This window comes from Eleutherodactylus coqui, chromosome 3 (genome assembly GCF_035609145.1).
Source record: "Eleutherodactylus coqui strain aEleCoq1 chromosome 3, aEleCoq1.hap1, whole genome shotgun sequence".
NCBI classification, from domain to species: Eukaryota; Metazoa; Chordata; class Amphibia; order Anura; family Eleutherodactylidae; genus Eleutherodactylus; species Eleutherodactylus coqui.
In genome coordinates, this window is record NC_089839.1 from 77675604 (window position 1) to 77691209 (window position 15606).

A 15606-nucleotide genomic window follows, 5' to 3' on the forward strand; every position below is an offset into this window, starting at 1 on the left:
GCTCCTACGGCTGAACCATTTATTTAGTTTCATACTGATGGGCTATTGCATCACGGCTCGGTTTCCTTCCGTGCTTTGCAAATTGCACAGTTTTATTGGTTTCCCTAATGTTCCTTGTAAAGAAAACTGCACTGGTGGTGGTCTTGTTGAGCTCGGACCCCCACTGATGCATGGAAAACAGTAGAGCCGCTTTGGGCCTTATTGACTGCTGACGAAAGTGCCAAACTGATTACTTGGTGTGAAGACTGCACTCGGCTGACATGTCCCCATACGGTGTGTTATTGGTGGCCACCACTTTTATTGCTCAGGGGAGAGGAGGGTAATAAGAGACGCCGCCATTGTTTTCGTGGCTCAGCGGTAGCATGTATCAATCCCCATATTGAGAACATATTCCATTTCATAATGCATATCGTGTAATAGAGACAACATTAGTCTTTTATTACCCCAAGTGGTGTCTCCTATTTCCCACATTGGGTAATAAGAGACATGTCAGCCCCTCCCTATAAAACATCATATACTTAGATGTTAAGGGAACAAGAGACAAGGCATGACTAACGGGGTAATTTCGCCAAGTTTTTGGCTTTCATATGTATGTTAGAAGCGAAGTTAAACTTGAAGAGTCAATACAGAGCGTTATGAATCAACCTTGGAAAGACCATTTTTCAGGGAACTTTAGAGATGAAACAGATGCAACCACTCCTTTATCAACCCACCAAGTCTTCAAGTTCTTCCCCTTCATAAATTCTGACCTAAGCAAGTAATTCGTGCCCTGCTCGTCCTTCGCCAGCCTATTCTACCAAGCTATCTTCACCTTGGTTTGATAGCTCTGGTCTCTTCCTGCAACATGTATAGGACCCTTGTCTTTATAGTGTTTACCAAATTCAGCACATTGTGATGTTGAGCCGCTTCAGCGAGTGTCATTGCTATACAAGCATCTATACCGGCAGCGCCCGCACTGTAATTACAGCGGATGTTTTCCTTGGCGCACTTTCTAGGCATCCTGACAATGTTTGCAAGTACTTAATGTGCAAGAAACAGTGACAGACCTAAAAATCTCTTATTACCCATGTGACTGAAAAATGGGGGGCGGTGTAGGTAGACTTTTAAAAGTTTCATTTTGGCCTGTGAATCTGCAAGTACCGGTATTCGTAGTTTTTACCTTGTACACTTATGAGCTGAGCTTCCAGCTTTTGAAAGGGTGGCTGTGAAATTTTTGTCTCTAATTACCCAGACAAATGTTATTGATGACTTATCGTCAGGGTAGGTCATCGATAGTTGATCGTCTGGGGTTCACTACTCGGCACCCTAGCCGATCAGATGCTTGGGTGCCCACTGTTAGTGCCACGAAGCAGATCACTCCCACCCCTGTGTAGTGGCCGCTGCTGGTAATTGCAGGTGCAACTCATTTATGGTAAATGACAGCTGAGCTTGCAGTTACCAGCGCCATCCACCACATAGAGCCATCTTCTTCGTGCCCAGTGTATTGTGGCGCAGACAGCAGTTGCCCAAACAGCTGATTCGTTGGGATTCCGAGGAGCAGACCCCACCCAAGGCTATTGATGACCTATCCTGACCTGAGAATAGGTCATCAATAACATTTGCCTAGAAAACCACTTTAAAGGGATTGTCCCGTTTATACAACCCATTTTAGATGCCCCCTTGCCCAGAATCTTCTATACAAGGGGGATTTGGGGTGTAAGCGGTCTGAGGAAAGTGAAGAATTATGTGCCACCCACTGCAAACAATGGACACCTCGTACTTTTTGTGGGTGTCAGTGACCATTGAGAGCCAGAAGCCAGGCGACTACTAGGGCCAAGATCTCCGCTGTTATATAAGCCTACCTCAAGGGGGCAAATATCTAGTGTCTAATACATGTATATAGTATATGCAGCTGTACTAACCCTTCATTTCTGTGTTTCTTGCAGACATTCAGGAGTGGAGTGAATTGAAGCAATTCTTTGAAGCGCACTATTCTCAGATTTATTTTATCTTCTATGAAAATTTCATTACACTGGAAAGTAGCTTAAAGCTAAAAGGTATCCCTTCATTTCATCTCCCGCTGACTTATCTGTATCGTTGTGTTATCGGGCTGCGCTCTATATATTAATGTCTCTCCCCATTAATCTGGCAGCAATAGAGGAAGTATTACTAGCATCTATACAATGTGTCGTTACTTGCTCCTCAGGCAAGGTGTCACTCGCAGCCCCCCTAGTTAGGGCTGGTTAATATCTGCATTAAGGGGTTCCCCTCTTCTGCTCTGTTATGGGAGCAGGAAAACGGCACCCACTGACCGAATGGGTCCAACTTGTCACAAACTGATCGGACCCCAATGACTATAATGGGGTCTCTTCGGTTTCCACCTGGCATTTTACAGGAAGAGAGAGCGCTCCATGCAGCGCTATACCATCCTGTAGTTTAACCCTTTCCAATCCACTGTCTGACAGCTTCCAACTTTCTGATTGAAGGCTGTACAGCTCCAGTATCAGAAGACGTCCGACAGGGTATTCTTACTGTATATTACTGGCCGCTCTGTTGTCCGGGGGCCCTCTCTAGCATGTCACATACTGCAGTACTGGCTCTAGCCAGCAGATGGCGCCATTGTAAAATGGCAGAAAGAGAAAGCCCCTTAGGAAACCCTGAATCCAAAATTGGATTGCAAAGGTTTAAAAGACTTCAGCAACGAGGGCTCCAAACGAAACCTCCGATGCTGATGTGAACAGGTTCTCCGAAAAGCAGCATTGAAAATAAAGGCGCAACTTTCTTTTAGGTCAAAGAGAATTTTGTATTTAGTAGCCTAGACAAACTTCCTATGCAACTCCACAGATGTAGCAAAGTTTAACTTGTCACACAAAGTTTATCACCATTTTCTTAAGGCAGTCTGCAGATGGCCACATCAGATCCCCTGCGAGAATTCTCGCAGCGGGATTCAACCCGGGCCCCTGCAATGACCAGTGCAGGTCTCACCCTCTCCCGCGACTCTCTTAGGTGCCGGCTGCCGCCCAGTCGGCGCATGCGCAGAGCGGAGCCTGGGCGCCAGGAGTGACATTTCTGTGGGGGCTTCTGCGAGACCCGCACAGAATAAGGAACATGCCACGATTTGTTTTGCGCATGTATTTTCACGCGGACAAATCGCGGCCATCTGCATGGGATTGTGTTTTGTAATGCAATCCTGTGCAGGCGGGCATGGGCAGAAATTCTGCGGGAAATCCCGTTGCGGAATTTCCGCCCGTGTTCAGGGGGCCTAAAGGGGTTATCCAGTTTACTCCGTTTTGATCTCGACAGGCTTCCCATATGTAAAGATAACAAATTGCTACCATTTACCACTACCAGCCTCACTGCTCCAGATCTTGTTTTTGATGGTACATCTCATTCAAAGGTAACCTGTCCACTCCTATGAGTACCATAAACTAAGCTCATGGGAAAAAAGGCGCTTAGTCTGGGAGTGTTTTTTTTTGTTTTTTTTTTATAAACTTGCCTGCCTTCTTGTTCCCCCAACGTTGAAAAGTGAATAAAAAATCGCAGCATGTTCAATTTTCCTGCGTATTCCGCACGGACGACTTCCATTGAAGTCAATGGAAGCAGTCCCACCCATGACCCGTCCACAATTAACATTGTGGACAGGCAGCAGATTCCACGGGAAAAGCAGGATTTTACATGCGGATGCCGCTGCTGTCGGGGGCCGGATTCCGCTGTGGAATTCTGCATGCAGTATCCGAGCCGCTCGTGTGCATGCGGCCTTAGTGGGAGGATGTTGTGTGCATTCACTCAGAGTTCACTGCATGCGTTGGGTGGAAACCGAGAATGGGAGAGGCAGACGAGCATACAAATCACCTTCTGCAAACCCCCACTGCACAAATCACCCTCTGCGAACCCCCACTTATGAGCTCATAACTTTAGTTTATGGGGCTTATAGGAGCTGATAGGTTCCCTATTAAGAACTCATTGAACTCAAAGGGTTTTACATTGAATGCGCTTCCACAACTGGTCCGTCAGAGCGAGAATTGTGCTTTTGCGTTTGTTCTCCGCTCTTCATTAGAGAACCATGGCAATTATGATATGTAGTATTGTGCTGCATATATAGAAGTTTCTCTAGTATGCTTATATTATCTGCACTTGTCCTTCTATGAGACGGCATGATCCAATAATAAGGCAGGCCATTGATGGAGAAATCTTTTCACGGTTACATTTCTTGAACCACTTGGAATTGATTTATGGCAGCTTTTTTATGCCTGTAGTGCTGCAGACGCGGATTGCTGACAGGGAATCTAGACGGCACTTGAACTTCCTACGGTACCAGAGCACTCATCCTCTTATATGCGGCTATTCTAAAAATAGGACTAGAATGGTGAATTTCTTTACTATTGTGTGCCGTTACGGGAAAAACGAAGTACAGCCTCCTTAAAGTCAATGGTTTTTTGTATCAAGATGTTTTTTTGTTTCAAAACATAACCAGAACAATCCAGTCCTTTTTTAGAGGGACTTAAAATTAGGTAAATACAGCCTAAGATGCACAACAGCAGATGATGACTTTCACAGAGTCATTATTTATGTAACCTGCAGAAGCAGTGTGTGAAAAATGTAATATACCCCATGAGTGAACTGCTTGTAGCACCATCTTTAGCCACAAGAACTTGGAAGCAATTGTTTTTTGTATGGCTTGATCAGTCTGTCACGTTGTTCTAGATCAGTGGTGGCGAACCTATGGCACGCGTGCCAGAAGCGGCACTCAGAGCCTTCCCAGCTGGCACTCGCCGCCGTCGGCCACTCACCACATTAGTAAATACCGGTAGGGGTGCTGCAGCTCCCCTGCTGGTATGCACTCAGCAGCACTGCTAGAGGCGCTGATCCCGGCGCACACTGTGATGTCAGTGTGCAGCCGGGATCCTCCTCCCCCCTTCTTTCACGTCTCCTACTTAGTTCCGCGAGAGCAGGGAAGGGAGGAGGTGTCGGGCAGCACGTCACAGTGTGCTCCTGGAATCAGTGGCATCAACAGCGCCAAGCAGAGGAGGTGGGATGAAAGGGGAAATTTGGGTCTCAGAGGGGGGTGGGGTGCTATTACTTCAGGGGCCACTGTGGGATGTTGCTATTACTACTGCGAGCCACTGTGGGATGTCACTTTTACTATTGGCTACTGTGGGATGTCACTATTACTAATGGGGACGTTGTGAAGTGTCACTATTACTACTGGGGACCACTGTGGTGTGTCACTATTACCGCTGGGGCCGCTGTGGGATGTCATTATTACTACTGGGGGCTGCTGTGGGATGTCACTATTACTACTGGGCTGATGTCGGATGTCACTATTATGACTGGGGCCACGTTGCGGTGTCACTATTACTGCTGGGGCCGCTGTGCGGGGTTCACTATAACCACTAAAGCCGCTTTGGGGGGGGGGTCACTATTAGCGCTGGGGCTGCTCTGGGGTTGTCACTGTTACTGCTGGGGCCGCTTTGGGGGGGTCAATATCACTGCTGGGATATGTTTACACGAGGTGGAAATGCTGCAGAATGTCCTCAGTGGAAATTTCCGTGGCAAATTCCACAGCATTTCTGCATCCAAAAAAGACGTCAAAATCTGCACCCAGTCTATTTTGAAACAGCCTTGTCATTAAGAACGACGGGGGTAAAAATCATACGTTGTGATAAGCCCCTGACATGTTGCCACTTTACAATAAATAAGTGGGTTTTGAATTGCAGTTTGGGCACTCGGTCTCTAAAACGTTCGCCATCACTGTTCTAGATGAATTTATGGTGTCCTCGTTTCTATCCAGTTGAGGTCTGAACTTTGGGACATTTCAGCACCTTGATTCTTTTTCAGTCATTCTGATGTAGATTTGAGGTGTGCTTGGGGCAAAGGAACAGTAGGACCCAGTTTAGGACTAGCTCTAGCTTTTGGGTAGATGGACTCACATTTGGCAATAGAATACTTTGGCATGCAGAGAAGTTTATGGTTGACTCAATGACTTCAAGGTATCCAGGTCCTGTGGATCCAAAAGAAACCCAAATCATCACCCTTCCACCACTGTGCTTTACAGTTAGTATGTATTTGTACTGATAGGCTGTGTAGTTTTTATCACTCGTGGCGCTGAGCATTATGGACAAACATCTCCACTTTGGTCTTGTCTGTCCAAAGGAAATATATTATTCCAAAAGTCTTTTTTGTTCAGATGCAACTTTGCAAACTTTAGGCATGCTGCCGTGATCTTTTTGGAAAGCAGAGGCTTTCTCCTGGCAACCCTTCCAAACAAGCCATAATCGTTCAGTCTTTTTCTAATTGTACTTCATGAACTTCAACGTTTTACACTTTGAGGCCTTTAGAGACTGAGGTGTAGCTCCTGGCTTTTATATAACTTCTCTAAGCATTGTAGGGTCTGACCTCGGGGGGAATTTGCTGGGACGTCCACTCCTGAGAAGATTGTAAGCGGTCTTCAATGTTTTCCACTTGTAAATCTTTCTCGCTGTAGAATGATGGACTCCAAATTGTTTGGAAATTGCCTTATAACCATTCCCAGTTTGATAGGCAGCAACAGTTGTATCTCTCAGACCATTGCTAATGTCTTTCCTCCTTAGCATTGTGTTAACACATGCCTGAATGCTCCAGACTAGCAAACTGACAAAACTTTTGCTTTTATGTAGGCGCTAACACTTGCTGATGATGAATTAATCAAGGCATATGCTTAGCAGCTCCTGGCTGCTAATTACTCTAATGGAAGTCCTAAGGATGTACTTTAGTTTTCACACACTGCTTCTGCATTTTGGCCTAGTTTTTGTTATGTAAATAATGACAGTGTAATATGTCATGTCTTCCTGTACATATGAGCTTGTATTTACCTAATTGTAAGGCCTTCATTTATTTATATTCCAATATGTAAGACCATAAAATTTAAAGAAGGTGTACTTAGTTTTTCTCCTAAATATGTATATCCATATACACCTTAATTGTTGCCTATGGACAGCATAAAACTAGTACCCTAAAGGTTTATGCTTAATCTTGGTGTAGATACTATAAATTACATTAGTGGCCTTGCAGGGATATAGACTACAAACTGTCATAAAGCAGCCCTGCATGTTAATGTTAGGCTGCTCCTCTTGATGAAGTTAGTGATTCTTATGCTAATGCTGTATTATGTAATGTCTGTTTCAACGATTCTGAATATATACCTGCAGTTTGCTGTGTAATGTTTTTTAAACTTCTTTTTGCATTTTCTCTTAGTCCCATTTAATACTTGAAGGAGTTGAACCAGGATTGACCAGGATTGAAGGTTATCTCTTATGCACAGGATAGGGTATAACTTTCAGATTGATGGGAGTCAGGTTATGGAAACCCCCCAGGCAATCCCAAAATCATGGATACTGAAGGTCATCGCTTGAATGCAGTGGCAATTGAGCATGCACACAGTCACTCCATCCATTTCAGTGGGACTGCAGGAGATAGCCGGGTGCTTGGACAGTCTCCAACCATCACATTGAAATCAATGGAGCAATAGATTGCACGCTCGATCACTACTCCATTCATGCAAGGACCTTTGGGATCGGTTGGAGTGCCAGTGGTCGCACTCCCGTCGATTTTGAAAGTTATCTCCTCCTCTTTTTGTAGATATGAGATAAGGTTTACTCCTGGCACAACCAGGAGGGAGTGGGGCAGGGATAGAACGGGTCACAAGGAAGGGGATTATAGTTTGTAATGTAAACCAAGCTTGAGATCTGCCCTGCGAGAATGAAGAGGTTATCAAACTCTGTAACTCAGCAGAGTCCTTGAAAGTCTACCAAAAGCTCCATGTAGCCATAAATGCCTCAGGTATTTCATGAGTGTCAGCTATCCACTCCTCCATGCTCATTATATATATCGCACCTCCGAGACCCATTCACAGAGAGAGGGCCTCACTGGAGATCGCCAGTGTCTTTGGAGTTGCCATTCTGGTAGTAGTTAGAAGGTGTCTCAAGATCCCCTTTTTGATTTGAGCCATAGGACCTGGTAGCAGAGTTATCTGTGCAGAGTGCTCAACTTGTTCACCAGAGTAGGATCTATGGATGGCTGGAGTGCGCTCCCAGAAAGGCAGTGTGTTCTGGCGCCCCCACTAGATATAAAGTAACGCGCCCTTTTCCCATCCACACCTCAAACACCTGCTGTATACATGCGGTAAATATCTGTTGGGCAATAATGCCACTTGGAAATTATTTTGTAATTCTTATCTTTAATCTGGGAGGCTATGGATTAGCCATGAGAAAACGAGCATATTTTGGAGATATTGCCCATGAGATAAAGTGATATCTTAATCCTGTTACTACTTAGAAAAGGAAGGGCCCTACCTGAGTTGCTGAGTTGAACAATAGCTGAGGAACAATTTATCAAACTCTGACAACGTAGAGTCCACGTAATAAAAGATCGTAATTGTGGGTATTCTAACCATGATGTCAAGTCTGGCCTCAGGGCATGGAGTGAGAAGAAAGGTGGAAGCTGTTCATTCTCCAATATATGGATGAGTCCGGTGGAGGTTGACTGCTGTTGCGATTCCAATCAAGCAGTGAATAAGATTTTAAAATATCCAGAAGGCACGGATATAGATATAGTTTTGAAACTGTTAAAAAAAAACACGAGACTTCTAATTGCTAAACCTACTAAATTGATTGAATTTAGATATAAGGGGGGGGGAGAGACTAATGGGAATGAAGATATACACAAGCAGGTCATCTGCATAGAGGGCCAATTTGTGGTGAATTTGCTCAGCGCTAACACCCCTAATTAGGATTATTGCGTAAGGCTATTGCCAAGTGTTCCATAATAAGAATATACAGCAAGGAAGACAAGGGACACCCCTGGCAGGTACCATTGCTGATGGTTGAGAAGAGAAGACCATTTTCCCTCACTGTAGCTTTTAGAGAGGGACGAAGAGCTATGATCTGATCCATAAATCTGGAACCTAATCCTAATGCAGAAAGTGTTCAGTCTGTCGGGGATTATGATTATCTGTACCTGTGAATGCCCGAATAAACGGAATATATGAGGGTCCCGTTCTCGGGTGTAAAAGACATAGGTTAGAGAGCTCATATAAAAAGCTTCGATAATGATCACAAAGTTGTTGATGCTTGTGAGAAGTTTTATCCTTGACCTTTTGCTGTATTACAGTGCTCTCTGTTCAGAGACTAGACAATAGTAAGCAATTTATGGGTCTTTTCCAAGTTCCCTAGTTTAACAAATAATCTTTTTAGGGATTCAGCATGTGCTTTCTTTGTTTAAGCCTAGTTCCTTGTTGTGTCAAAGTTTCCCATATAACACATTTTGAGAGCTTCCCATTTGATGGATGGCGATGTAGGATCCGTTGGGATCAAGCTCAGCTCTACAGACTGCATCTTTTAGTAGTTATTCATTCAGGTGCCATGTCCATTCCCTTGGCTCCAATTCCTGCAAGTCTACATATACCGGAGCATGGTCCGACCATATGGATGAACCAATAACCAACCTAGGCTGGAGCGTCAAAGCAAGCTAGGGAGAGGAAAAACAAGTCAAGCCTGCTATATGAATTGTGTGCGGGAGAGAAATGTGTATAATTCCCTCTCTGGGATGTAAACGTCTCCATACATCTTCTAGCTGTTGTGCCCCAAAAGCAGCTTTGACTGCAGAAAGAGCTGTTCGTGATAAAGCCCATCTGCCAGAGGAGTCGTCCAAGGAAGATACCAAGACCAAATAAAATGACCTTCAAATAAAATTGCTTCCTCCATGAAAGATTCCAACCTCGCCCCCACTTGGTTAGCATTTGGGAGAGGGAGGTTTTGGATAGCATAAATCTTTGACTGGATCTGTAGCTTAATGAAAGTTGATCTGCCATCAGTGCCTATAAGCGTATCCACCATCTTATGCACTAAAGACTTGTGAAAGACAATTGAGACTCTTCCATACCTGGCATCGGGCATCGAGCTGTGCAGCCAGAAATTGTTGTGTTTTAAGGCATATACCAGGTACATGCCCTGTAAGAATACCATTTTGTGCCCTCTTTGTGAAGGAAATATAACACTTTAAGAATGATTCTCAGGGACGTTTAAACCCCAAACGGCGGAAATAGGGTAATGGGCAGGGTAAGGAGGGAAACCGAGAAGAAAAGGATCTGGGGAACAGAAGGCAACAGAAAAAAGTAGATTAAAGGGGTTGTCCCGCGCCGAAACGGGGTTTTTTTTTTTTACCCCCCCCCCCCCCGTTCGGCGCGAGACAACCCCGATGCAGGGGTTAAAAAAAACAAACGGAGAGTGCTTACCTGAATCCCGGCGGTCCGGCGTCTTCATACTTACCTGCTGAAGATGGCCGCCGGGGTCTGCTCCCTCCGTGGACCGCAGCTCTTCTGTGCGGTCCATTGCCGATTCCAGCCTCCTGATTGGCTGGAATCGGCACGTGACGGGGCGGAGCTACACGGAGCCGGCATTCTGCACGAGCGGCTCCATTGAAGAGAGCAGAAGACCCGGACTGCGCAAGCGCGGCTAATTTGGCCATCGGAGGGCGAAAATTAGTCGGCTCCATGGGAACGAGGACGCCAGCAACGGAGCAGGTAAGTAAAAAACTTTTTATAACTTCTGTATGGCTCATAATTAATGCACAATGTACATTACAAAGTGCATTAATATGGCCATACAGAAGTGTATAGACCCACTTGCTGCCGCGGGACAACCCCTTTAACATAGAAAAGATATTAACCCTTTCCAATCCATTTATTTTTTCTCACCCATTCTCCCCAGCTCCAAATAAATTGGAGCTGGGGAAAATGGGTGAGAAAAAATACATTTTCCCTGCACCCTCCTGAACTGACAGAGTTCAGGAGGGTGCAGGTGCTCACTGCACCGTGGAGGGACCTGCTTACCTGTCTGGCGTCTTCCGCATTCTCCTTCTGCCTCCCGGCTCGGTGATCATGTGACTGCTGGGGTCAGGTGGCACCCAGCGGTCACATGATTGCCGGGCCGGGAGACAGAAGGAGAATGCGCAAGACGCCGGACAGGTAAGCAGGTCCCACAGTGCAGGCTCCCGGCTCGGAGTTCATGTGACCGCCGGGGGTCAGGTAACACCGGCGGTCACATGATCGCCGGCTGGCCGGAATCTCTATGCATTACATAGCGCTAATTGAGCGCTATGTAATGTGTAAAGGAGAAGGCAGAAAGGGTTAAAAACCCTTTCTGCCTTCTCCTAGGGGGTCCTCGATGAGGACCAGTGCAGGAGTGTATCTGCACCCGATGTGTCTGCCGATCGGGTGCAGATGCACTCCTGCACTGCAGTGTCGGGCCTGCCCCGACATTGGAGCTGTGGAGGAAAATGATGATGTCGGGGCAGGCCCGACATTGGATTGGAAAGGGTTAAAGTCAGAGAACGAAAATTAAATATAACACCAAATACTCTGTTTCCCTGAAAATAAGACCTACACCGAAAATAAGACCTAGCATGATTTTCCAGGAATTTTTGAAGATGCTACATGACTTTTCACGATTTTTGTGGATGTTTGAAATATAAGCAAAGTATGATTGTTCTAAGTGAGAGAAAACAAGTAATCTTGTAGTTATATCTTGTTAATGGCTAACAAAAATACATGATGTTACAGTAAGCTTTCGGGTCTTCGATCGATCCTTCATCAGGCTAGAATGGAACTGGTTTGGATGGGGCACATATATAATATACAAATGCAGAGAGGACACCCCTCTTGATTGAAATACAAATGTTCACACACAGAAACAGACAAATTGAGCTAAGACATAAATATTTAATCAGTCCACTGAGCTCAGGAATGTGACGGTTTTATGATGTCTTAACTCTCCTTCAACCTGCACAAGGAAGGAGATGCAGCACCATCTATTTGATGGCAACATTATTACAAGTCAGCTTCAGATTTTTTTTTGGAAGTTTAAAGAAAAAAAAAAAAAATGATTCGGAGGAGGACATCCCTCTTAGGCCGCCTGCACACGAGCGTTCCGGATTCCACTCGCGGATTTTCACGCGCGTATGGTACCTAAATGTGCTTGCGGATAGGTGCGGATGCGTGAAAAATCACGCGCGGATATACGCGGATGTGTTGCGGAAAAAAACGCGCAGAAAAATCCGGAAGACACCCTTATTGTAAACCCAACCCCTAGAGAACTGCCCATTCCCTGGAAAACAGCTTAAAAACCAACACCCAGACTCCGTTCTGTCCCTCTTGCTTGTGCGAGCACCGTTAAATTATTCTGGCAACATGCTTTCACCCGGTGAGCAGATGTCTTTGTGGGCATGGTTGATCCATGTAACTTTTTTCGGACGTACTGCGGTAACGGAGGAGGAAGAGCCCCCCAGGAAAAAAAGGAGGTACTGGGTGCACCCTGGCTGGTGTCTGCTGGCTGCTCTCTGGTAGATGAGGGGACTGAAAGGACAGATCTGCAGTTGAAATGTGCCTGTGAAACTCTGTGCTGTGTGTTGGGACGCCTCCTACCATGCCTACTTCCTGTAGTCATAGCAACCAGTGACTCCATCCGCAGCTGCACTCCGGATGTACTGCGTGAAAAAACGCACCCATTCACTTGTATTGGAGGCTTCACGCGCATGATCCGACCAAAATTAGAACAGGTCGCAGATTTTTTCACTCGCGTGAAAAAACGCGATACACATCCGTCCGTCTGGGGACAACTGCGGATCCTCATAGGAGTATATTGGCTGCGGTCTGGGGCGGATTATGTGCCTAAAATCACGCGCTTGAAATTCTGCTCGTGTGCAGGCACCCTTATACAAGAATCCTGGGCTGAGGTTCATTCCATTCTTGAGGATATCAAACATGGCTATAAATTTGTACTCCCAAATTCTTCAGTGACGCTGTGACTTGAAATTGCCCTTCAGTATAATAAAACTCATCTGCTCTATGCTGTGACCCTGACCACAAAAAATGTTTTGGCACAGGTAGTTCAGTCTTTCCCTCTCTAATTGAGTGGTGATAAGATCTCATCCTGGCTCTCAGTTTTTGCCCTGTTTCCCCGACATAAGGGCCTCCAACAGGACGTTTACTGCACAGGATCAGGTACACAACATTGGATGTGGAACATGTGAATACCCCGGGGATCTTACAGTCCTGCTGTGTGTTAGGGATTTGTATCCTCTCCATTGTCGGTACTTGTGAGTGGGTCTTACAGCTCCTTACATTACAGGGATAAGTTCAGTTTGTCTGTTTGTTTTAAGTTTTGAGTGCAAAACAGTCTCAAATTTCTGTGTGTGAACCTTTTTTTTTTTTTTTCAATCAAGAGGGGTGTCCTCTCTGCATTTGTATATTATATATGTGTCCCATCCAAACCAGTTCCATTGTATCCTGATGAAGGATCGATAGAAGATATGAAAGCTCGCTGTAACATCATGTATTTTTGTTAGCCATTAAAAAGTATCATATCTACAAGATTACTTGGTTTCTCTTACTGAGAACAGTCTCGACCACCACAAGTCATATTAAGTACGTATGTGAGAAAAAAACTACACGCCTATGGGAAAGTATAACGAGAGGAGTTATCTAACCCCAAATGTGAAAAACAAACACATGTAAAAAGCATCAATGGGCTTATACAAGAATGAATAACTCAGTGGAACTTGAAAGCTCCCCCTTTATCTCTAACAAGCTATGGATTGTGTATGTAACCTATGTATATAGGGATGGGGAGTAGTAGTAATAGTTGCTACACAGGTTCTCTGTTCACATGTAACGGCCCGTGGATTAACGATTATCTGAGAACAGGTCTGATTGCATCAGAAGTAATGTGCCAGTGCAAGCAATTCAGGAAGACATCTATGAATAGCATTATAGCCAAGATAACCCGGACCCCAGGCGGTCCATATAACCAACTAAAAGAGTATACTCCACTGATAATGGGATTAGATCCCAGCATTGGGTGTTTAGTGTGATGTCGGTGCTCGGAACGAGCTTCAGCCCTTCTATCATATGTTGAAGGCCAAAGGCTTTCACTGGTTGCCCAGGAGTTCGTTGTCTGCCTCAGTCTTCCAACTAGGTTCTAGTTCTCCCCAGGGACTCTGATGTTGGTACAGGGTTTGGCCTTTTGGATGACACCCAGAGTTGTACTGGTGGGACTATGTACCAATCTGGGAGGGATATCCTTATCGGGACCAGTGAGTGTGGAAAGTCTGTGAGCTCAAGAGAGTCATTTTTAGTTTCTATCATCGATTTATGATAAACCAGCAGTTGGAAGGGGAAACCTAGCAGTGAGCGAGGTCTCTCTCGTAAAACATTAAGGCCTCATGTCCTCGGGCGGGTCGGATTCCACATGCAGGACCCCCGCAGCGGAATCCCACCCTGCCTGCGGCCAAGGACACTATTTTACCTGTGTAGATCTCATGCGGGTCTTCTGCGTCCTGACCGGATCTTCTTTCTTCCCCATAGTGGCGCACATGCAAAGTAGGGTTTTTTCTTTTCAAACCCGTTTTCCTGTCTACGCGGGATCCGCAATGAAATGGATCATGCTGCGATTTCTTTTTTTTCCTCTGCGAGCGGTAACCACAATTGATTTCCGCTCGTGTGCAGGAAGATTTAATTTCCCTTAGCATGCTAGGGATGGTATTTGCTGTAGATCCACGGTGGAGATTCCCTCATGCGTCCATAAATTGCCTATCTGGTAAATGTCCTTCGCGGCTCCTCTCTTCCTCCTCGCCATCTGGACCAAACAAGGCGCTGGTAAGCGGATGAGATGCTGATAATACAAGCCTCGTGGCGGGAGCTCCACAAGATGCGCTCACACCGCCATTGCCGGGACATGCCCCCAACATTTTAGCACATCTTTACCTGCCCATGTGGCAGGAATTGTGATCTACACCTGCTCTAAACTATAATGTGCACCAGATTCTGGTATAAGTGACAGTAAATCTGTCAGTATGCAGAGGCCTCTTCCACTAAAGTATTCCCATTTTCCCTCACGGAAAGTTGGTGCAAAACATCAGTCGCAAATTATTTTGCAAATGTTGTATGATCGATGATTTGCAACTTTTTATGGCAGAAAACTGTCGAAAAGACCAAAAAAGTCCCCCGACTGCGTCTCTTCTACCTCAGGCCCATCCATCTAAATATTGACCAAATGCCCGTTTTATTTTAAAAGGAGCCTGCTTTATCTTTTATACTTTGTGTTGTGAATGGGATAATGGTTATTTACAGTGTGGATTCAGGTTTATTATGTATGGAAGTCCAGGATTTGTGAAATACCAGGATTTCTTTTTTTGTTTTTCAGGGAATAAATCTCAAAGGGAGGAGCTGGACTCCATCCTATTTCTTTTTGAAGTAAGTATTAAAGATTATTGGCCGGCGCTCACATATCACCTGTGTTGGGGTGGATTCACACATCGTTGATTTGCTGCAGATTTCACTCTTTCAGTTGAATTCAAATTGCAGACGTGAAATCTTCTGCAGATCTGCACCAAAATCTGCTGTGTGTGAATGCACCCTTGTATAAGAAGAAGAAACCATCTACTTGTAGCGTACAGATGTTATCATGCAAAGACTTGGTTCAGCCAGCTTTGTTTATCAAGGCCTGGAGGGTCACTCCAATATGGGCTCACACGACCATGTTGGAATTGCATGTTATGCGGTCTCTGTACCTTTAGGATGAGCTCTGTTCAGCC

General features: G+C 45.3%; 1 protein-coding gene across 2 annotated transcripts in view; it reads left to right on the forward strand.

Moving 5' to 3' along the window:
• Positions 1-15606, forward strand: part of RALGAPA2 (Ral GTPase activating protein catalytic subunit alpha 2) — a 280005-nt gene that overhangs the window by 23216 nt on the left and 241183 nt on the right. For both annotated transcript variants that reach the window (XM_066595757.1, XM_066595758.1), the window contains exons 2-3: positions 1926-2036; positions 15216-15265. In XM_066595757.1, the coding sequence (XP_066451854.1) occupies positions 1926-2036; positions 15216-15265 (161 nt within the window). The remainder of the gene's footprint in view (positions 1-1925; positions 2037-15215; positions 15266-15606) is intronic.